Source organism: Neofelis nebulosa, chromosome 3 (genome assembly GCF_028018385.1).
Source record: "Neofelis nebulosa isolate mNeoNeb1 chromosome 3, mNeoNeb1.pri, whole genome shotgun sequence".
NCBI classification, from domain to species: Eukaryota; Metazoa; Chordata; class Mammalia; order Carnivora; family Felidae; genus Neofelis; species Neofelis nebulosa.
Window position 1 is genome coordinate 134,070,394 of NC_080784.1, and position 22,424 is coordinate 134,092,817.

Sequence of the window (22,424 nt, forward strand, 5' to 3'; positions counted from 1 at the left end):
CTCTTATCTTCCATTATTTCCACATATTTCCAAGTCACTTCCCTACAATTGATCATCCTGCAAAGCCCAAATCTTTCCTTTGTTAAAATGGTATATAAGTCCCCAAGTCTAATGACTTCTTGAGTTTCACTTCTTTTTTGTGAACTTCCATGCATGAAAATATTAATAAAACTCGTGCCTTTTGTCTTGTTAATCTGTCTTTTGTCACATAAATTTGCAGGCTACCAAGTGCTCAACTTAAGAGGATGGAAGAAAAGTTTTTCCTCTGCAACACTCTCCGTTGAAAAATTTTGAATGATGATGGACAAAGGATGGGGGATGTTAGTAGAAAAAATATAGTCATGATTTTGATACCTTGACTTTTCTTTCTTTTCTTTTTAGGTAGGTAAAATCCAGCACAGGGCCCAACGTGGGGCTTGAGCTCACAACCCTGAGATCAAGACCTGTGCTGAGGTCAAGAGTCAGATGCTTAACTGAGCCACCCAGCCACCACATTGACATTTTGACTTTTCTTTCTTTGATCTAAGTCAAAAAAACAAATAGGCCTTAGTGTATTTGAGTCTGCCGGTGTATACAGCCATTCAGCACAAAGGGCAAAGTTCTGGAAATAAAACCACTACTAAATTCTGAGAGAGTCAGATCAGGTCATGAGAACAAAGATGACCCTTTATAGCATCGATATGAATGAGTCACTACTTAGAGTATAATAAGAACAAAGACAATTGAAAAAACAATGAAGAACAATAGAGCTTATGAAATCTAAAAAGTTAAAAACTTCTAAATGCATTAAAATTAGTCCCACTGCATTAAAAATCAACAGGTATCATTCATATTAAAAACAAATTACTTTGTAATGATACTTAGAAGATCCAAAAAGCCATTTTTACCTTCTGATAATGCCAGAGAGTGGTAGTTTCCACAGGAAACTTGTATAATTTTTATACCAGTCAGAGTTTTTATCTTCCTGTAGTAAAAATGATACAAAAATCTATTAATCCTTCTTTAGAGTGGCTCACCAAGTGAACTACAGATATGTAAAATGATCCCAGGTAATACATTTGGTTTAGGGAAATAGCTTTCTTTTCTTTTTTTATGAGTTGGGCTACTTTAATGTTTTTTACAATAGAATAGTTCTCTTGATGACTGCAGATATATAGGGCTGTTTGGTAATAATCAGAAACACCACAGTAATGGTGGTTTTCCTGATTGGTGTATAATCTTTAGAAATTATAAAGAATTACTTGCTTAAAACTGCTGTCAAACCAACATTCAACATTCATGCATTCGTCATTTTCAGGATTGTTGGCAACCTGGGCATATTTTCCCTGAAATAATTTATTTTCTTACATTTCTGTAGTACCTTTAAGCCAAAGCCCTCTAAGTGTTTCTAACATGACATCAACAAGCATAAAGGTACAGAGCAGAATCTAAACAGTTATAATACACAAGTGATTTTTATTGGACTTTTAATGCAGTATATAATGTACTAACTTTTATTCTATATTTATTGCCTTAAAAGAAAAATAAATTTCTTCATGCACATGTGACACAGGGCTTTAAAATTTATAGAACACTGTTATTTACATCACCTGATTTAAGCCCTATTTGATAAATAAATCACTAGGTTGAATCCTATTACATTGCCATTTTTGTGGATCAAAAAGGTAACTACCAGCAATGTCATATGGTTGCATCTAGTAGTGGTCAGAGTTCTAGTTTGCTCTAGGGAATCATGTTATAGGTATCACGTTGTAGAACTAGACTCAAACCTTCGTCTTTTCATTCAAAGTTCAATGCTTGTTCTCCAAAGCCACAGCACTCATATAATTCAAAACCAGAAGAGGTAATGAAAAGTAGCCTCCTAGTATTAAAAATCATGCTTTTTAAAATTCTTACACATGTAATTCATGAATGTACAATTCAGACTGCTTGTCATATCATTTGTCCTAGGAAGCTGTTTATGAGGATATGATTCCTCCCCCTTATCCCATCATCTTACTACTTTTCCATAAGTAAAAGTTTCCTCTTCTGGTTTGGATCCAGTGATAGTGGGCATGCAAATTAACTGACAACTGACAATAACTGAAAGGAGAAAAGACAAAATTTATTTATATGTACAGATGGGAGCTGCCAGTAATGGACAATTTGTGGAATCACTATATATATATATATATATATATATATATATATATATATATATCAGTATAGCAAAAGGGAGGTTTTCAAGGCTTCAGTAGGAGTGTATGGAAGGTTTCATAGGGTTTTTTTTGTGTTGTTTGGGCAGTCTGTCTTCACAGCATCTGAATTCATAAGAAACTCCCTCCAAGCTGTGAATGGCAGCTGTTTTTTTCAAGGAGTCTTTGCTTTAGTCAGAAGGGAATTTCCAATAAGATTTCTTTCTGCATCTTCTGTTCAATGTTTTTACTTTAAAGTAATCTTTATATTTTATTTTTATTTATAGGTTATGTTTATTTTATATTTATTTATTTACCAAGTGGGTCCCCTCGGTTATTTCCAATATATGAGATTAAGATCAAGGAGTCACATGTTCTCATTTTACCCTGCCCTTCTTCATAGGACTCTAATTAAATAATAATTGGGGTTAGGAGTTTTTTCTCTCACTACACTATAATCATTGAGGTTAGGGACTTTGTCATAGTATCTTTGTACCCTGACATCTTGCATGGTGCCCAGCACATGAAACTCAAAAATACTGAATGAATGAATGAATGAATGAATGGAAATACTTACTGAGGTATAAGATTTATTTCCTTAACTTCTCCAATTCCCAGCTGCCCTTCAGAACCAGCTCCCCATGCGAAGACCCTTCCTTTGTAACAGACAGCAAGGGAGTGTTCCTTTCCACAGCTCACCAGTTCAACACGTAGAGTTTCCAGTGCCTGAATTGGTTCTTCAGGAACAAAAACAAAATAAAACTTCTCAGAAAGATCACTCAGATTTCTCATCTTTTCCAATGGACTTTTAAATCATGCCCTGACATCCACACTAAAGTTTGAAGGAAAAAAGCTCAATGTGTATTACGCTGTCTGTATGGGAATATGGTTACTATTTAAAAGGATGAGCTTCAGGGGCACCCCGGTGACTCAAGTCAGTTGACTTTTGATTTTGGCTCAGATCATGATCCCAGTGTCATGAGATTGAGCCCCATGTCAGGCTTTGCGCTGAGCATGGAGCCTGCTTGGGATTCTCTCTCCCTTTGACCCCTCCTCTCGCTTTCAATATAGAATAGCATAGCATAGACTAGAATAGGATGAGCTTCATGGAGAAAGGGAACTTGTAGGAACTACGATGCTTGACTTAACAATTCTCTATAAGGATGGTAGCAAAACAAAAGGAGACAGAGGGAAGATGGGATTGCCTCCACTCTCCTCTTCTGACTTTCCTACCCCTGAACAGTGAGAATAGTGAATTCCTTGCTCAGGAGGAAATGGGCAGGGAGCCTGCCTCATGAATGTGAGAGGCAGAAGCCAGATCCTCTCACAAAGAATGCAGAAGGAGCACCTGGCTGGCTCAGTCTGTAGAGCTTGTGACTCTCGATCTCAGGGTTGTAGGTTGGAGCCCCACATTGGGTGCAGAGATTACTTTAAAAAATAAAATCTTTTTTAAAAAGTAGTAATATGCCTCTCATGAGCCAAAAGTGCCCACAAATGAAAACCTAATCATTTGTAGTGTGATCCCTACCAGTCAATCTAAGCTTTTTCCAAAGTGTTTGTTTCTGAATTATTAGAGGTTTTGAGTTAAATATATTACATTTATTTTGAGGTAAAGAGAGAAAGAGAGAGAAGGGGAGGGGAAGAGAGACAGGGAGAGAGAGAGAATCCCAAGAAGGCTCCATGATGCCAGCACAGAGTCCTGATTTGGGGCTTGATCTTACAAACTGTGATATCATGATGTGTGTCGAAATCAAGAGTTGGATACTTAACTAACTGAGCCACCCAGGAGCCTTTAGTTTTCTTTTTTTAAACCTGTGTGATCTTATCCTTATCCTTTTCCATTATTTAGTTTCAAACCATGGGGCAATAAAAAAAATGTCCCAAAGATTCATACACTCATGAAGGCTGAAACTGGTACCACATTCCTAGACAACAATTTGGCATCAAGTATTATGTTGCCCCTCATTTCCACCTAAAAGGGATTGGGATATGCCATCCCAAAATATTCCACTTGAGCAATTTTTGGAGTTGAAGGCAACTGAAAATCAAGAGAAGCAGGAAGAGTTCTCTGCCCTCCCCTCATCCACCTAAAAGCAGAGCATAAAATTTCCTTGTAAAGATGTACCCCCTCTTCCATACTAGGAAGAGAAGAGTAACTCTTATCATTAGAGGTGGCACTAAGATGAGTCTGTATAGACAGCTCTTACCAAAATAACCCTTTTCTTTCATTAATCTCTCTCATACATTTCCTAGTCACTTCCCCACAACTGATCATCCTTCAAAGTCCAAAACCCCTTTTCTTTGCTAAAATGGCATATAAGTCCCTGAATCTAATCACTTCTTGAGTTTCCCTTCTTTTCTGTGAACTCCTGTGCACATAAAATATTAATAAAATTGTATGCTTTTTCTCATGTTAATCTGTCTTTATCAGCTTAGTTCGTAGGCCTTCAGAACAAGAACTAATAGGGTAGAGAAGTTTTTCCTCCCAGACACAACACTTGGGATTATTCTAGGTAAGTAATCAGAAATATGGTCAAATAATGGCAATCACAGTATTATTTATAAAAATCCCTAATTAGAAAAAAAACAAAAACCTAATTTCTAACAAAGAAAAATAATTAAATTGCACTGTTAAAGCCTAGAATGTTATGCAATAATTTAAAATGTATTTTCCAAAAGTACACAATAAGGGGGACCTGGGTAGCTCAGTTGAGCCACCAACTCTGGATTTCAGCTCAGCCCATGATCTCAGGGTTGGTGAGATGGAGCCCCGCGTGGGGCTCTGTGCTGATGACTCTGCTTGGGATTCTCTCTCCTCTCTCTCTCTCTCTCTCTCTCTCTCTCTCTCTCTCTCTCTCTTCCCCTCCCCCACTCGAGCTGTCTCTCTCAAAATAAATAAACATTAAAAAAAATCATAATAAAAGGGCAATGTTCATGATATGTTTCATAAGAGCGCAATTTACAGAGCTGCATAATACTGTGTATACAAAACTATATAATGACATGCTTTTATAAAATTAAATGTATGATAGAAAAAAGTGAAAAAAGAAATGCATCAAAATTTTAGTAGTTGTCTTTGGGTATAGGAATTATAGGCAATTTCTTTTCCTGTGTTATAATGATCAGTAATGGTAAAAATGCTATTATGTATTTTATTAAAAAAAAAAAAAAAAGACGCCGTGGGCTATTTCTGAGAGTTAGAGGTGTTTCGCCCATAAACCAGTTTGGAAAGTCGTTCTGATCAGCCCAGATAGATTCGCTCAGGCAAGGACTAGTATGGAAAGGCTTAGTGGGAAGTACCACGTCTCTTTTTAAAGGAACGCGGTCCCGTTAGTTTCGCTGTCAGTTTCGCTTTGAAGATGAACTGGAAACCGAAAACAACCGAGCATCTGGAAAACGAAACTGACGAAGTTGCGCGCGAAGGTGTGGAGCAACTTTTCCCCGCCTCTGGAGGCCCAGGGGACCCGGGATTCCCAGCAGCATCCCCTGCCTGGCCCCCCGCCCCTCACCTTTGCCCCGGGCACTTACTTGGCTGCTCCTCGCGCTGCAAGCCTCTCCGCCCCAGCTGGCCCCGGCTGTTGTCCCCGCATGAGTGCACAGCGCCGTCGCTCAGCAGCAGCAGCGAGTGGCGCTCCCCGCTGGCGGCCTGCCGAAGCTCGGGACCGCCCCGGGCCGCAGGCCTCCGGCGCAGAGGTCCTTTGGAGCTGGCGCCCCAGCACAGGTACATCCCGCTCCCGCGCCCGGCCTCCAGTGGCTGTGCGTTAAGCCTGGACCGGCTCGCCAAGGTTAGTGACAGGCTGTGTGCTGATTTGCCGGAAACCTGGAGGCTAGGAGGAACAGCCCGAGTCTGATAACATCAGGGAGTCCGACTCCCCACCCCGCAGCAGCACCGCCCTGGCACCCTTAGTCATCGAGCACCCTGGCCAATGGCTTTTGTGGATCAAACGTGACCCTCGACTGCTGAGGAGCAGAGAGGGACTCCAGAGGAAGAGCTTCTGGATTTACTTACATACTAGCTAAGTCATTTATGAGCTGTGTGATTTTGGGCAAGTTGCCTAAGGAATCCGTGCCTCAGCTACCACGGCAATGAGAATGTGGAGAGTAATACAGCAAATCTAATGTTAGGGTAATTTAACAGATAATACATAATGTTAGAATAATGCCTAGGATGCTTAATAAAAGCATCCGAAGCATTTCCTAAGCTGTTTTTGGCACTGGTAATGCAAAATCCTCATGGTACTAACATTCTGTTTATAAACAGGTAAATAGTATAATGTCAAGTGACAACATGAAGAAATATAACAGTAAAGTAATAGTGGGGTCAGAAGGAAGTTGTATTTTTTAAATACTTATTTCTTTATTAAGGTCTATTTATTTTGAAAGAGAGAGACTGCATGAGTGGGGGAGGGGCGGCGGGGAGAGAGAATCCCAAGCAGGTTCTGCACTGCCAGTATGGAGCCTGACTAGGGATTCGGAGGGCCTGAAGTGACAACCATGAGATCATGACCTGAGCCGAAATCAAGAGTCAGAAGCTTAACCAGCTGAGCCACCCAGGCATCCCGGGAACTTGTATTTTTTGATAAGATTTCAGAGAACACTTCTCTGATGAAGTGACATTTGAGCAGGGAGCTTAGGGGACATGGGACATGAGGGAATGAATCATGTTCATATCTAATGGCAGAGGGTGAAGGAGAGCAGTTGGAAGGTTTTTTTGTTTTTTGGTTTTTTTTTTTAAGAAAAGCAGTTGTTAGTATTTAATGAACCTCTCTCCATGTGACTTCAGGCTACCAGGACACAGGCTCCCCCCACGCCTTTAATCTCCTCAGCTCTTCTACTGAAGAATTTGGCCTTCACGATGACAGGCTGTTTGGGGAGCTTTCCCTTTCCCAATACTTTGTAGTAGCCCGATCGCACCGCATCAGTGATAGGAGCAGCTCCAGTCTTGTTTTTGGCAGCATTTACCCGTGTCTGCTCACTGACCAAGGTCCACAGTTTATCAAGGTTAACAGTTGGATAGAAGCTCTGGTTCCTTTTTAAGTGGTAATGCCTCACACCAACTTTTCCAAAGTGACTTGGATGATATTTGTCAAAGTTGATCCTGTGGTGATGCATGCCGCCAGCATTATCCCGGCCTCCTGGGTGCTTCCAGTGCTTGCCGATGCGGCCGTGGCCATGGCTCACGTGGCCCCAAAGTTTCCGGGTCTTTCTCAGTCTGGATGGCATGTCAGCAGCCTAGAAGAAAGAGCACAGTTGGAAGGTCTTGAAGAGAGAAGTGACATGATCTGACTTTAGTTTTAAAAGATTCCTTCTGACTGCCATGTAGAATATAATAGAACAAAAATGGAAGCAGAAAATCCAGTTAGGAGAGGCTGCTGTAGGAGGCCAGGTTGGAAGGATGCCCTTGGGACTAAGGCAGTACCCTAGAAGGAAGGAGAGAAGAAATGAACACATTCAAGATGTTTTGAAAGAGTCCACAGATTTGCTGATGGGTTGGAAGAAGGAGGAGAGAAAAAAAGAAAGGGATGAGGATTATTCCAAGGTTGGCCTGAACAGCTGGGTGAATGGTAGTTCCCTTTCTTGGCATGGGGAAGCCTGAGTGAGGCTTCACTTTGGGGCTGGTGGGTCAGGAGTCCAGTCTGGTATTAACTGTGGGATGCTTGATATATAAGGAGGCAATAGGATTAACTGTTTTGGAGTTGTGCAGAGGAGTCAGGGTGGAGTCATAAAATTGAGAGTCTCAGTGTAGAAAGGATACTTAAAGCCAGATGGGGGATTGAGATCACTCAGTGGGAGGTGAATGTGGCTAGCCTATAACAGAGGACGGATCCTAGAAGGAAGACCAGGAAGGGTGGCATGTACCAAGCAGGTGACGAATAAGGGAATGATCATCTTTGACAATTGCTTGTTGAGCAAGATATGGATTGAGTATTGATCTTTAGGTTTGGCAAAATAGAGGTCGTTGGTGACTATGACAATGTTAGCCATCATTGGCATTACTGTTTCATTTTTATTTTTACTTTTTTAAGTTTATGTATTTATTTTGACAGTGAGAGAGAGGGAGTGCATAATACATGTACAAGCAGGGGAGGGGGGAGGTGGTGGCGGTGGAGGAGTTAGAGAGTGAGGGAGAGAGAATCCCAGGCAGGCTCCAAGCTGTCAGTGAGGAACCTGACTTGGGACTTGAATGCATGAACCGTGAGATTATCACCTGAGCTGAAGTTATTGAGCCACCCAGGCACCTACCCTGTATGTATTTCTTAAAAAACCAATCATCTGGAGAGCTAACATGTAAATGTATTGTGTCCCCATCACCTAGCACAGTGTCTGCCACATAAAAAGAACTCAGTAAAAGTTAGTGAGATAAGTAAATACAATGCAACTTAAACCGATCATACTTCTATTGCTTGAGAAAGAGATAACTAGATAACTCTCAATTCATCTGTGCTCATGCACTTGAAAATGGTAGCTCCATTTATTGAATATTTACCATGTGTTGGCTATTTTATTTACTTGTTTATTTATTTTTAAAGTTTATTTATTTATTTTGAGAGATAGAGTGAGCAGGGGAAGGGCACAGAGAAAGGAAGAGAGAATCCCAAGCAGGCTCCACACAGGGCACAAATTCACCAACGGTGAGATCATGTCCTGAGCCCAAATCAAGAGTCAGACGCTTAACTGACTGAGCCACTCAGGCGCTCTGTGTGTTGGCTATTTTATGTAAAATACCTACTTTAGTTCTTTCATCAGTTTTTCTCAGTTAAGATTCTTTTGGTTGCAAGTGACAGAAAATATGACCTAAGCTCATTGAAGCAAAAGAAATTTACTGTAGATTGCATTATGCTTATTCAAAAATATTTGATTTGCCTCTCTGCCCTATGGCATCAAGCTTGAGCATGTGAATGTGTTCTGGCCAATGACATGCAAGCATGGAGTGTCTTCTGGGCAGATGGTTTAAGGGCCAACAATTATTTACCTACTCTCTTTTCCCTCTATTACAACTGTTGATTTTCCAGATCGAGATTAGCTTCATCATCCTGGGTCCCAGATTAGAAACCATAACCTAGCAGAGTTACAGGTAATCTTTGTAGCATAAGTGAAAAATCAGTGTTCATTGTTGTAAGTCCCTGAGTTTTTGGAAGGTACTTGTTATTGCACAGATTGCCTAACTTAGAGTTTTCTGACATTCACATATTGAAAAGTCCAATCAGCATGGCTGATTTCAGGAAAGACTGTCAACAAGGACTTAATGTCAGGGAAACTGGCTGGCATGTGACTTTTGATCTCGGGGTTGTGAGTTCGAGCCCCACACTGGGTGTAAGATTACTTAAAAATAAGATCCTAAAAAGAAAACAAGTGCTTAATGTCCTAATGATTCCATTTCTCTGTACCTCTTCACCCTATCTCCTGCTATGAGGACTTTGTCTTCCGGCTCCTTTGAGATAGCAAGAGAGTTTTGACAACTCTAATCTTTATTTATTTATTTATTTTTAACCATACACCACATTTATTTTTCCAAAGAACTTCCAAACTCCCTCCTTGCTACAAAATAACAAACAAAAACATTAATAATATAGAGGTAGGAGTAATTTTTGAGGTTAAATTGTCATCTTAGTAGGCATCAAACCCTAGCTGAATTGCCTTGTGTGTAATAAAAGATATTCTTATGCCCTGAAATAGATCATGAGATACTTGGGTGACAAACAGCTTTTTAATTTCAATGACACCTAGAGCCTCCCAGGATCTACTCTCCATTCTCTGCCTTCTCTTATTTCCATGTTTCGGTTTTGTACTGAAAAGCAGCCACTTCTACATCCTTGATCAGACACTAACAGCAGACCAGACATGGTAACTATAGTTCTCTCCCTCCCGACAACTCTAATCTTTATATCCAACTCTCTGCTTCACAGCCTTGGAGAATGTGGTGTTTAGGTGTGATGCTCTCACATGTCTCCCCCTGAGCCAATCAAGGCTGCCAGGAGATCGAGTCAGTCAGTCACTTGGAAGATTTGTTGGCCACATGGGGGTGGAACCTCACCCAAGCAGTTGGTCTGAGAGTGAGGAGTAGGCAGATTCCAAAATGAAAGCTGGGCATGTTGCTGGAAGAAGTGGGGAACGGACGCTAAGGAGATAAGCAACAAGTATTTTCTGTATTGTGTATCAATCATGTAAAATAGATATTATTATTCTCATTTGTGGGTAAGGAATCAGGCTCAATGTTTTGGTAACTTTGGCATGTGAGTGACAAGATATTAACATTGGTCAATTTGGCTAGAAAGCCTATTTAATTTCCACTATAACACACTCTTCAAGGTCTCTGATTTCGCCTCTTGTGCCCCCCTCAGGTTGATGGCACATCCTCACAACCATTCCACCTAGACAACTCCCGATTCATCTCATATTCCCTCCCCACTGCAAAATCCTTCCTGAACTAATTAGTTGCTGAAGGATGGATGTGGGCTCAGATCAGCAACATTTCATTTTCTACCCAGTTTCTACCTCCACCACTCCTACCCTTCCTCAGCTCTTTTGCAATGATCTCTCACATGTCTGTATCTCTAATATCTGGCATCTCTAATTGATCTTATATATTCTCCTAAGAGTTATATGCAGAAAACACAGGTCTGATAATATTACTTAGCTTTTTAAATAGGCCTATTGCTACAGAAAAATAAATACAAAATCCTTTGTGTATAATTTATGGCCCTGTGTAATCTGCCTGTGACTGACCTTTCCAGCTGCATCTCACCAACAGTTACAGGCATCACACCCTCATATACCCACCCATACACAGGGACTATTTTCACAATGAACAGCCTGCCTTTTCCAATTGCCTACTTGCTTTTTTCCAATTCCATGCCTTTGTTCATAATGTATCTTCTGTCTAGAATTTCCTTTTCCCCCCTTATGGGGAAATTTTTTGAAAATATGTGCATCCGATAGGCCTTTTCTATGAAGTCTTTCTTGGACTCCATAATATCAGTTACTCCTCTTTCTAGGCTCCTACAACAAATGATGCCTTTAGTATACACACACTCCCCAACTTGAAACTAATTTCGCTCCATATGGTTATATTATTCCATCTTTGCCCAACCAACTCTGTGAAAGACCTTAACATCTTTGTAGCCTCACCAAAGCCTAGCAAAGTGTCTGTTATACAATATATGTGAAATATAGTGCCTGGCACTTAAAAGGCACTCAGTGACTATCAGCTGAATTAAGTAAAATCCGTGGTTAATAGATTTCATCTTTACTGAATACACAAAACATAATAATTATCACTCACATTAGTATTTACATTTTTCAAAATTCTTCCAGCTGTTTTACCTCATGTGTCCTCAGAAGCACAGAGTGGGTAGGCATGGGAAGGAACACTGTTCCTATTTCACACATGAAGAATTTAGGCTCAGAGATGTGAAAGTGATTTGTTTCAAATTACAGATAAGTGAGTGGAATAGCCCAAGATTTTTCTTTCCACCATATCATTGTGTCTAATGAGCTTCCCTTTCTGAGAGAACACCCAGGTGAAAAAACAGAAAAACAATATAAATTGACTGTCATCATATGTTTAAAATCAATCTTTGAAGGTAATTTATACCTAACCTTTCCTACCAATAACCTATTTTTCTTTTTTCCTAACAGCGATTTCTGGAAGACAGGAGAATTGAGAGAAGCAAAAGAAAATAGCATTCCCTAACTACCTACCACATGCCAGTTTCCCTCACAGTAGATATAGCCATGTAAGTTTTGCAACTGCCCCATAAGGTCCATATATGTCCTTGCATACAGATAATAACCCAAGCCTCAGGAAATTTTAGTGATTTGCCCAAGATAAATAGTAAGAAAAATGGGAGATCCCAGATTCAAATCATACTTCCTTTCGCCACTGCCTTTCTACCAAACAGCACTTACTCAAAGTGAGGTGAGAAGGATGTTACAAAGAGAATGAGAGAATGGACCTTCAAAAGGTCCTTACAAGCAAACGGGACTGAGGAAAGACAATAAACCAGTCAGGAGGGGTGAAAACAGCCCTGACGTCAATCCCTGAGGATCAGAAAGAAGGACACCTGAGAAGGGTCACTGCAATTCCATTGCTTTCCTCTGCCATCCTCTTCCTAGGCTCACTTCTGCTTTAACCTTGATGCTTCTGAGTCCAGTGTCCATCCTCTGTGCTGCTTAGCTAGGACAGCCCTTAGACTGGACAAATGGAAAATCTAACCCATTCTATACATTAGCTCCGTTTGTGATTACACTCCAGCTGCCACCCCAGTTACTGACAGGTAGCTCCCTGGCAGATGTCAAGTGGACAAGACAATTAGGACAGCTGGTACAAGTCAGTGGGAGAAAAAACTGACTTACCTATCAGAATGGCTCACATGAACAAGACAAGAAATAACAGGTGTTGGTGAAGAGGTGGAGAAAGGGAAACCCTCTTATACTCTTGGTGGGAATGCAGACTGGTGCAGCCACCGTGCACAACACTATGGAGTTTCCTCAAAAAGTTAAAAATAGAACTACCTTATAACCCAGCAATTTCCCTGCTAGGTATTTCCCCAAAGAATACAAAAATACTAATTCAAAGGGACACATGCACCCCTATGTTCACAGCATTATCTACAGTAGCCAAAGTATGGAAACAGCCCAAGTGTCCATTGCCTGATGAAATGAATAAGGAAGATGTGTATATATATGCAAGGGAATATTTCTCAGCCATAAAAAAGAATGAAATCTTGCCATTTGCAATGACATGGATGGAGCTAGAGAGTATTACGCTAAGTGAAATAAGAGAAAGACAAATACCATATGATTTCACTTATGTATGGAATTTAAGAAACAAAATAAAGGGAAAATGAGAGAGAAAGAGAGAGGCAAACCAAGAAATAGGCTCTTAACTATAGACAACAAATTGATGGTTACCAAAGGGGAGGTGGGCATGAGGAATGGGTGAAATAGGTGATGAGGGTTAAAGACGTCCACTTGTGATGAGCACTGGGTGTTGTATAGAATTGTTGAATCATTATATTATACACGTGAAAATAGTATTACACTATATGTTAACTAACTGGAATTTAAATAAAAACTTAAAAAAAAAAACCCCAAAATAAAAAAACCGACCTCCACAAACCCTGATGTTTCAACCTTACACAGTTTTTTTTTTTTTTTAAGTGTATTTATTTATTTTGAGAGAGAGAGAGCTTGTGCATGAGTGGAGAGGGGCAAAGAGAGAGAATTCCAAGCAGGCTCTGTACTGCCAGCATGGAGCCTGATGCAGGGCTTGAACTCACGAACTGAACCATTAGATCATTACCTGGGCTGAAGTCAAGAGTCAGAGGCTTAACTGACTGAGCCACCCAGGCAACCCTGTCTGCTTATAGATAAGAAATGGTAGTTTTGACTTCTAACTCTAGATGGCAGTATTAGTCAACTTGATCTCTTTATTTTTTCTTAAAACAAAATTTTTTTAACATTTATTCATTTTTGAAAGACAGAGAGAGCGCAAATGGGAGAGGGGCAGAGAGAGAGGGAGACACAGAATCTGAAGCAGGCTCCAGTCTCCAAGCTGTCAGCACAGAGCCCAACGCGGGGCTCAAACTCATAGACTGTTGAGATCATGACCTGAGCTGAAGTCGGCCACTTAACCCTCTGAGCCACCCAGGCGCCCCTCTTTATTTTTTCTTTAATGGTAGCAACCATTTTTCATGGCTGGCTGACTTATGGTTGACATCTCTTCTCTATAGGTAGTCTTACAATTATTCACAAGGATTTTAATGATTTTCTTTCCCATGCTCATTGGAAGATATTAGTATTTAAATTACTTAGAAAAAAAACAAAATGCTGTACTCACATGTTACATTATTATTGTAATTGTCATAACACATTGCATTGTAATGTTAACAATCTCAGAACACCAGAATATAGTCCTGAACTGGGAAGAAAGAGGAAAAGTGCCTCTGAATCCTAGAAATGGTTACCACTTAAGCCAGGGGCTTCAAAACATGTTAGCCAATAATAAATTGAGGGCTGCCTGAAATTTGTATATGAAACACTGTTTCACTTAATTTGTTAACCTGTGTGAACTAGTGCAGCTTTACCTGTAAATTAGGATTATTTTCATCTGAATATAAAAAAGCTGTCAAATAATAATAGTTTAAATACAGAGTAATGGTTTAAATACAAGTTTATTTCTCTCACACATAAAAAGCGCTGAGGTAAGGGGTGCTTGGGTGGCTCAGTCAGTTGAGCGACTGACTCTTGATTTTGGCTCAGGTCATGATCCCAGTGTTGTGGGATCAAGCCCTGCCTTGGGCTCCCCAATGGGCATGGAGCCTGCTTGGGATTAGCTCTCTCTTCCTCTGGCTCTCCTCCCCGCCCCATAGGTATGCAGTCAGGGGCTCATCTGACAGCTCCATTATTTTCCAGAAACTCACACACCTTCTATCTGCTTCATTAGAGAACCGAATTTACACTTCACGTTCCAAGATGACTGCCAGGGTTGTAGCTGTCACAGCTGTATTCTAAGCAGCTTAAAAGGAGGAATGAGGTTGCTTCCCCAAGTCCCATACCACATTTCTGCATGCATCTGATTTACCAAAACTTCACCTGGCTGTAGTAGTAGCATGAGATGCTGTAAAATGTAATTTTTAGCAGCGCCTTACAACCCCAAAGGGGTTGTTACCTTCCTGTCACCAAGGAAGAAGGAGACAATATTAGGTAGCAACATGTCTTCTCCATAACCTCCAACATACTGGAACACACTTGTTTGCTCATTACCTGTGGCTGCTTTTCTGCTCCAATGGTAGAGTGTCACAGCAACTATATTGCCTGAAAAGCCTAAAATATTTCCTATCTGGCCTTTACAGAAGCTGTTTACAGACGCTTGGTTTAGACTGACGCTGGAGAAACAGGGAGAAGAGACAGCGTAGGAGCAGGGACTAGGGTGAGGTGAGTGAGGCACACACCTTGGACACAATATTTAAGAGAAAGAATGCCAAAAATCTAAGTAATCAAATACCATTTAATGCAGTATTTCTAAAAATCAACACTAACGCCAAAAAGCCATGATGAACAAAATATCAAAATTTAAAAGAAGCAAGGATCAATACCAGTGTTTTACTGTGCCATTTCAGAGACTGAAACATAAGGAAAATCAGTAACTATGGAGATTTTTGGCGCTGCCTTTAACTTTTGCATGGAAGGCAAGTGCCTCACTCACTGCCCCCTGGTGGTGGCCCCGGTGTTACAGAGGTAATCTGGAGGCAGTGAGGATGGATGATGAGGGACAAAACAAGGTGGCAGAAGATATGGAGACTTAGGAGTGGATTTCAGATCTTAGATCTGAGGTCTCCATTTTTACGGGGAAATTTTCACTCATTTCACCCAAAGTAAAAGCCAAAGAGCATGTCGGCTGTGCAATCCAGCCACAAGTCCCTCAGCTCTACAACCCCATTCCTAAGTACTCTCCTCCTGGTTTCCTTCCCATTAACCAGCTGGATTCCTTACAGTCCCTTTGCAAAGCCAGGAATGCTGCACCTCAGAACACTTGCTCTCTCGGTTTCTCCTCCCTGGAGTCCTCATCTCCAACATGCACAGGGCTCATGTCTCACCTTCCAGAGGCCTCTCCTGACCACAATTTTTAAGATTAGACCTAGTTCTCCATCCCACTCCCTCCCTGTTTTATTTTTTCCATTGTATCTATCAACCTCTAAATAGTCTAGAATGTATTGATTTACTGAGTTTATGGTTTGTCTTTTCTTGCCCAATTGCATGTTCTGTGAAGGCAGGATTTCTATCTGCTTTGCCACCATGAAATGCCCAGCATCCTCATCTCTAGTTTTTGTCTAGAGAACCAGCCCCCCATCAATACTTGAGGACTAACAGCAGATCCAATAGAATGCATGGTGACAAAGGGAAAAGGAGGAATTATTCTCTTTTAAGGTCTCGGGCATTAGTTCTAACAGTGAACAAATACGCTTCCTACTTCAGCAAAAATGACAGTCTGAAGTGTGAAAATTCTCACATTGCCCCCTGTGACCTGTTGACTGGTCTTCCTATACGCTCATTTTTCCTGCCTCTTGGAATTCCTAACTCCCTGTAAAATCCTAAGTTAATTGCTTCCCCTTTTCAAGGGCAGCTTTAATCACAACAGCCAATTCTAGGAACACTTCTACAGAAAAGGGAAATCGGTTATTTCTCTGTGTTTATCTATAAAGATAGGGTGGGGTTTTTGTTGTTGTTTTTTGTTTTTTGTTTTTTTGTTTTCTGTTGGCACTTTCCTTGACTCCATTATCACGCACACTTTTCTGTTTCGGGCCGAGGTGATCTATCTGTAATCTGTTACCCTCTTGCTGTTTCTGCCAAGAATTAGTCATAAGTCATTTGGCTTCCTCACTTATACTTTTCAATTGCTGCTTCTCACAGTGAGTCCCTGCTTATTTTAGCAGGTGTATAAAGTAACAGCTGGTTGCCTGGCCATGCCTAGACAGCTAAAAGGTACTGTGGGTAGGACAGTCACGAAGAAGGAAGGAATAAGCTGAACTTGACAGTTAAAGAAAGAGAGGTCCTATATCCTAACTGCAACCTGTCCAGAGAATGTATCTTCCCATCACCCCAGATATTATACCTATGCTGGTAATTACTGAAATCTGAATATCAAAATAGTTTTTATACAGAGGGAATAATCACTATATGTACAATTCAAATATGGCTTTAAATCCTCCCCCAAATTCCTTAGCGATTGATTTTTCCATCTCATACCATAAAATAAATGTATTTTAAAATAATTACCCTGTCCACCTAATAACAATAAGAGAAGTATATCAATTGCTTAGGTCAGGGGTCAGTAAGCTTTTGTATACCGAAGGGCCAGATATAGAGCCAGATAACATAAATGTTTTGGGATTTGCAGTCCATATATTCTTTTTTTGAGTTTTTATGTATCTATTTTGAGAGAGAGCATGCACGCAAAGCAAGAACAGAGAGAGATGGAGAGAGAGCATCTCAAGCAGGCCTTGCACTGATAGTGCAGAGCCTGATGCAGGGCTCAGTCCCACGAACCGTGAAATTACTACCTGAGCCGAGATCAAGAGTTGGACGCTTAACCATGCAGTCCATATGTTCTTGTCACGATTATTCAACTCTGACATGGTATCATGAAAGTAGCACAAGCAATGTATAAATAAATGAGTATGACTGAGGTCCAGTAAAACCTTGTTTATACATTTAAACTGGAATTTCAGATAATTTTTGTGTGTCACAAAATATTATTCTTTATTTTTTTCAGCCATTAAAAAATATATAATCCATTCTGAGTTCACAGGCCATACAAAAATGGAGGGGAAGGGGCAGACCAGATTTGACTCATGGGTCATAGTTTGTGTGCCAGTCCCTGGCCTAGGTTTAGCAGTCACACAAGTAACCTCAGGGAATCTATTCCATAGAAGTAAGGGCATATTTGCCAGTAGGATATTTATATATGGATGTTTTTAAAAAACTTTCTTGGATTGGCAGGAGAAAGAAACAAAACTAAATGAAATTTCCTTTAATAGGAGAGTGATTGAATAAACTGTAGCATAGCCAATGGAATATTAGGGAGTCATCAAAAAGAGTGAGTTAGATCTATACTAGTAGTCTTGGAGGAATTTTCATGATTTACTTATTTATATGTATTTTGAACGACAGAGAGAGAGAGAGCGTGCCAGCATGAGCTGGGGAGGGGCAGAGAGAGAGAGGGAGAGAGAGAATCCCAAGTAGGTTCCACGCAGTCAGCACAGAGCCTGATGAGGGGCTCAGACTCAGGAACCATGAGATCATGGCCTGAACCAAAATCAAGAGTCAGACAATTAACTGACTAAGCCACCCAGGCACCCCTCATGATTTACTTTTAAGTTAACAGAGCACATTGGAAATAAGTGATTTCTCTTTTCCTTCTTATAATATAATAAACAATCTCATTTTCATAAAATAAATAATGAACATCCCATCTATTTCTATGAATAGGATTTGTGAGAGTGCAGGAGTGCCTGGGTAGCACAGTTGGTTAGGTGTCTGACTCTTGAACTTGGATCAGGTCATGATCTCACAGTTTGTGAGTTTGATCCCTACAAAGGATTTGGGGGTGGTGGGTGTGTGTGCCTGGGTGGCTCAGTCAGTTAAGTGTCCGACTTAGGCTCAGGTCATGATCTTCAGGGTTCATGGGTTTGAGCCCCATGGCAGGCTCTGTGCTGACAGTTCAGAGCCTAGAGCCTGCTTGGGATTTTGTGTCTCCCTCTCTGTTCCTCCCCCACTGGTGTTTTTTTCTCTCTCTCTCTCTCTCAAAAATAAATAAAAGTTTAAAAAAAGAAAAAAAAAAGGATTTGTGAGAGTAGGAGTTAGGGAGTAAAGAAAAGAGGGAAAGACATAAGATCCCACTTATGTAAAATTATACATGGTGCACATAAAAAAGATACAAAATTGTGATCAGCAAAATGTTAATGGTGGTTATTACAGGATGGTAGAATTTCAGATGGTGTTTACTTTTCCCTTATGATTTCATGTGTTCTTTGATTGTTTATAATAAGGATAAATTACTTATGTATTCTAGAGGAAAGACAATGCTATTTTTACTTCAAAGAAAAGATTTAACTATAATGTTTATCAAACTGCCATCTCTTTTTTTTTTTTGAGTTTATTTTTTTTAAGTAATCTCTATACCCAACATGGTGCTCAAATTTACAATCCTGAGATCAAGAGTCATGCTCTACTGACTGAGCCAGTCAGATGTTACCAAACTGCCATTTCTAAATATTATTAAAAGGTTGGAAACTAACAAAAAATCCAATAGTAGGGACGACACTGCTAAGTCTTTTGGTACAGCTTATACAACAGAATTGGCCTTTAAAAAGATGTTGTCGGGGCGCCTGGGTGGCGCAGTCGGTTAAGCGTCCGACTTCAGCCAGGTCACGATCTCGCGGTCCGTGAGTTCGAGCCCCGCGTCAGGCTCTGGGCTGATGGCTCAGAGCCTGGAGCCTGTTTCCGCTTCTGTGCCTCCCTCTCTCTCTGCCCCTCCCCCGTTCATGCTCTGTCTCTCTCTGTCCCAAAAAAAAATAAAAATAAAAAACGTTGAAAAAAAAAATTAAAAAAAAAAAAAAAAAAAGATGTTGTCAGTGGTAGAGATTGCTGGCTTTACAAGTGGGTAGATCTGGGTGTAAACCCAGACTCACAAATACCAGTTAAGCATCTTAAGGAAGTCTTTTCAGACCCTGGTGAAATTTCCTCATCTGTAAAATTGGAATAGTAATGTAATTTTGTTATTTTAGCAATTAACATATAGTACAGACTCATTTTTTTAAAATATTTTTAGTACAGGCTCTTTAAATGTCATCTAGTGAGTGTAGTAGTTATTTTGGGGGGTTTATGTGGAATTTAAAAATTGTATGCAATGAATATGTCTTAAAATTTTTAACATTTATTTATTTTTTTGAGAGACAGAGAGAGACAGAGCGTGGGGTGGGCGTGGGGGTGGTGCAGAGAGAGAAGGAGACACAAAATCCGAAGCAGGCTCCAGGCTCCCAGCTGTCAACACAGAGCCCCATGCAGGGCTTGAACCCACAAGTTGTGAGATCATAACCTGAGCCAAAGTCGGACACTTAACCAACTGAGGCACCTAGGCACTCCAAATGGGTTTTTTTTTTTTTTTCTTTTCATAAAAGAGAAAAGGACTACTTTTGATTATAATGACAGAGTTTACTTCAGAATGAAATGGTTTCTAAAAATCAGTCAGTTTGGAATTGAAGGCAAGGTACCTGTTATAGTACAATGTAGGTTGGGCTTGGGAGAGAAAGGCTTGCTGGGTGTAAGAGTGACAGGTAACAATTACAGGAAGAGTAACAAGTGAAACTCGCCTGCCTGTGTGGAGCATCATAGAAAGAAATATTGAACAGGCCTGACTATGAAAGGAGAGAAGACAGAAGAGATGCCAGGCTGCATGGTCATCAGAGAAAAATAAGTCCATTCTCCATTAAGGTGAAGGCAAGACACCCTGTAACTTGGTTGACAAATAGTTACAATGGATAAATGGATGGTTTTCAGGGTCATGCATTTAGGATCAGGTTGTCTGGACCACAAAGAATGAACTAAGAAGGAAATCCTTCACTCTTCTCCCGAATTATGGAGAAATTGTATGGGAAAATATTCATAACCCAATTAAAGGGTATATGAAGGTGTAACTGCTGTAATCCATTTAGTCACTCAATAAATATTTATTGAGCACCTACATTGTGTGAGCACTCATGATATACCAATCACAGATCAAGATGTGCTTTGTTTTGAATCTGAGTAACTTTGCTGTCTGATCCCAAGATGAATGATGTCCATGTTCACAACATGTTTGGAGGTTTATGAGGACAATGGGACAATGTGAGTAGTCTTTGTAGCTTACCCAACTGGATAAGGAACTAATGAGTTAGGATTACTAGCTGTGCCTAAGGCAATGTGGTTCAACACATAAAGGGCTGTGGCATCAGTCTACCAGGATTCAAATTCTGGTTCCACTGGCCCTATAATACTAGGTAAGTTTCTTCATCTGTCTGAACCTCCATGTTCTCAACTGTAAAATGAAGATAATAGCATTTACCTGAGAGGATTTTTTTCCCTCTAATTAAGAATTAGTGAAATAAAATATATGGGTGACCCTTGAACAATGCAGGGGTTAGGGGCACTTGAAAGAAGACTTCAGCTGCTCCATTTGAACTCAGACTTGCTAGTTGGGTTCTTCTTTCCAGCTTGTCTCTTGGCCCAGGCGGAAGACCCTGAGGGCAAAGCATCCCCTGATGAGAACCAAAATAACTCCCTTGAGCAATAAAAATTGCCCTGAGCCAGCAAGCCCCCACCTGTGATTGACTCCAAGACGATGATTGATTTGGCCTTCACTGCCCACCTGCACAAACCCACCCACCTTTGCCCCACATTTTCCTTATATAAACCTGGAAGTATTTTCGGCACTTTGGAGACTTGGAGACAGTCTTTGAGATGCTGGTCTGCTGTCTTCCCAGTGTTGGCCTCACTGAAGTAAATTCCTTTCTTGTTTCACCACCCAGTTCTCTCTGCCTTTGGATTTTGTCCCCAGTGAGTGGCTGAACCTGGTCTGTTTGGGCCCCCCACAGCCAGGTACGCTTGCACGCCTGCGCACAAACCATACACTGATCCCCGTCATAGTTGGAGATCCACGTAAAACTTTTGACTCTCCTAAAACTTAACTCCTAATAGCCAACGGTTGACTGGAAGCCTTACCAATGACGTAGTTGATTAACACATATTTGTATGTTACATGTATTATATATCGTAGTCTTAAAATAGCATAAGCTAGAGAAAATAAAATATTAAGAAAATCATAAGGAAGATACATTTACAGTACTGTACTGTATTCATATATATATATATATATATATATATATACATATATATATACAATATATAAGTGGACCTGCACAGTTCAAACCTGTGATGTTCAAGGGTCAGCTGTATAGGGAATGCCTGGTGTGATGCCTGCAATAGCAAACAACAGCACCCAGTAGATATGAGCTATTAGTATTATTTCACCCTTGTGTAGCACTAGAAAGAAGCAAGTTAACATACACCAAACCAGAACCGGGCCTGAGAAGAAGAAAATCAAAGATGCCAGGAAACAATTTGTCTGACATGTCCTGGTTAAGAGTGAACTTTAATAGCTAAACTCTCCTGTGAAAATTCTTTAAGGGGATGTTACTGTTTTGTACTTTTAGGCTTGGCCTCATTAAGAGGTGTGGTTTTGGAACCATATGTCTAGTAGAGAGTAGTCCTCTTAGGGATGACCTATGCATAGAGAAGGGGATAACTGTCATTGTCCCGGAGAAAATAGGGAGTCCATGGTCAAGTAGAGCTTCCCCGAGAAACACCCATTCTAACTCATTGACACAAGTGCTGCTGTCTATTCGAGGGGAAAGGAAGCTGCAGACCATGTTAAAGCCCCATGGCCTTGGAGCTCTTGTCAGTGTACAATGAAATTCATTTTCATTCATTCAACTTATGTTTATCGAATGCCTGTCCAGTGTCAGGTAAGATGCTAGAGGCCTGAGGATACAGCATTAAGAGGGAAAAACCGATCCTACCAGCCCCACCCTGCCTTCATGGACTTCAGGAGAGAGAGAGGGGGAGAAGGAGGCATTAGTCATATGATCACTGAAATAAATGTAAAAATATAGTAAGTGCTATTAAGGAAAGGTATATGTTGCTGTGATA

General features: G+C 40.5%; 2 protein-coding genes across 5 annotated transcripts in view; both read right to left on the minus strand.

Moving 5' to 3' along the window:
- HERC6 (HECT and RLD domain containing E3 ubiquitin protein ligase family member 6) overlaps positions 1 to 6,496 on the minus strand; it is a 63,062-nt gene extending 56,566 nt beyond the window's left edge. Inside the window, exons 1-3 of one of the 2 annotated variants that reach the window (XM_058721935.1) lie at positions 5,703 to 6,496; positions 2,752 to 2,911; positions 888 to 964 (exon numbers count right to left, since the gene is read on the minus strand). In XM_058721935.1, coding sequence (XP_058577918.1) covers positions 888 to 964; positions 2,752 to 2,911; positions 5,703 to 5,901 — 436 coding nt within the window. In that variant the 5' untranslated portion in view covers positions 5,902 to 6,496. The remainder of the gene's footprint in view (positions 1 to 887; positions 965 to 2,751; positions 2,912 to 5,702) is intronic. The other variant, XM_058721936.1, reaches the window with a different exon arrangement.
- A 417-nt stretch (positions 6,497 to 6,913) lies between these two features.
- The window catches only part of LOC131507339 (large ribosomal subunit protein uL15-like), a 62,012-nt gene continuing 46,501 nt past the window's right edge, over positions 6,914 to 22,424 (minus strand). For 2 of the 3 annotated variants that reach the window (XM_058721939.1, XM_058721938.1), the window contains one exon: positions 6,914 to 7,406. In XM_058721939.1, the coding sequence (XP_058577922.1) occupies positions 6,954 to 7,397 (444 nt within the window). In that variant the 5' untranslated portion in view covers positions 7,398 to 7,406 and the 3' untranslated portion in view covers positions 6,914 to 6,953. Of the gene's footprint in view, positions 7,407 to 20,313; positions 20,957 to 22,424 lie in introns of those variants that run through there. The other variant, XR_009259452.1, reaches the window with a different exon arrangement.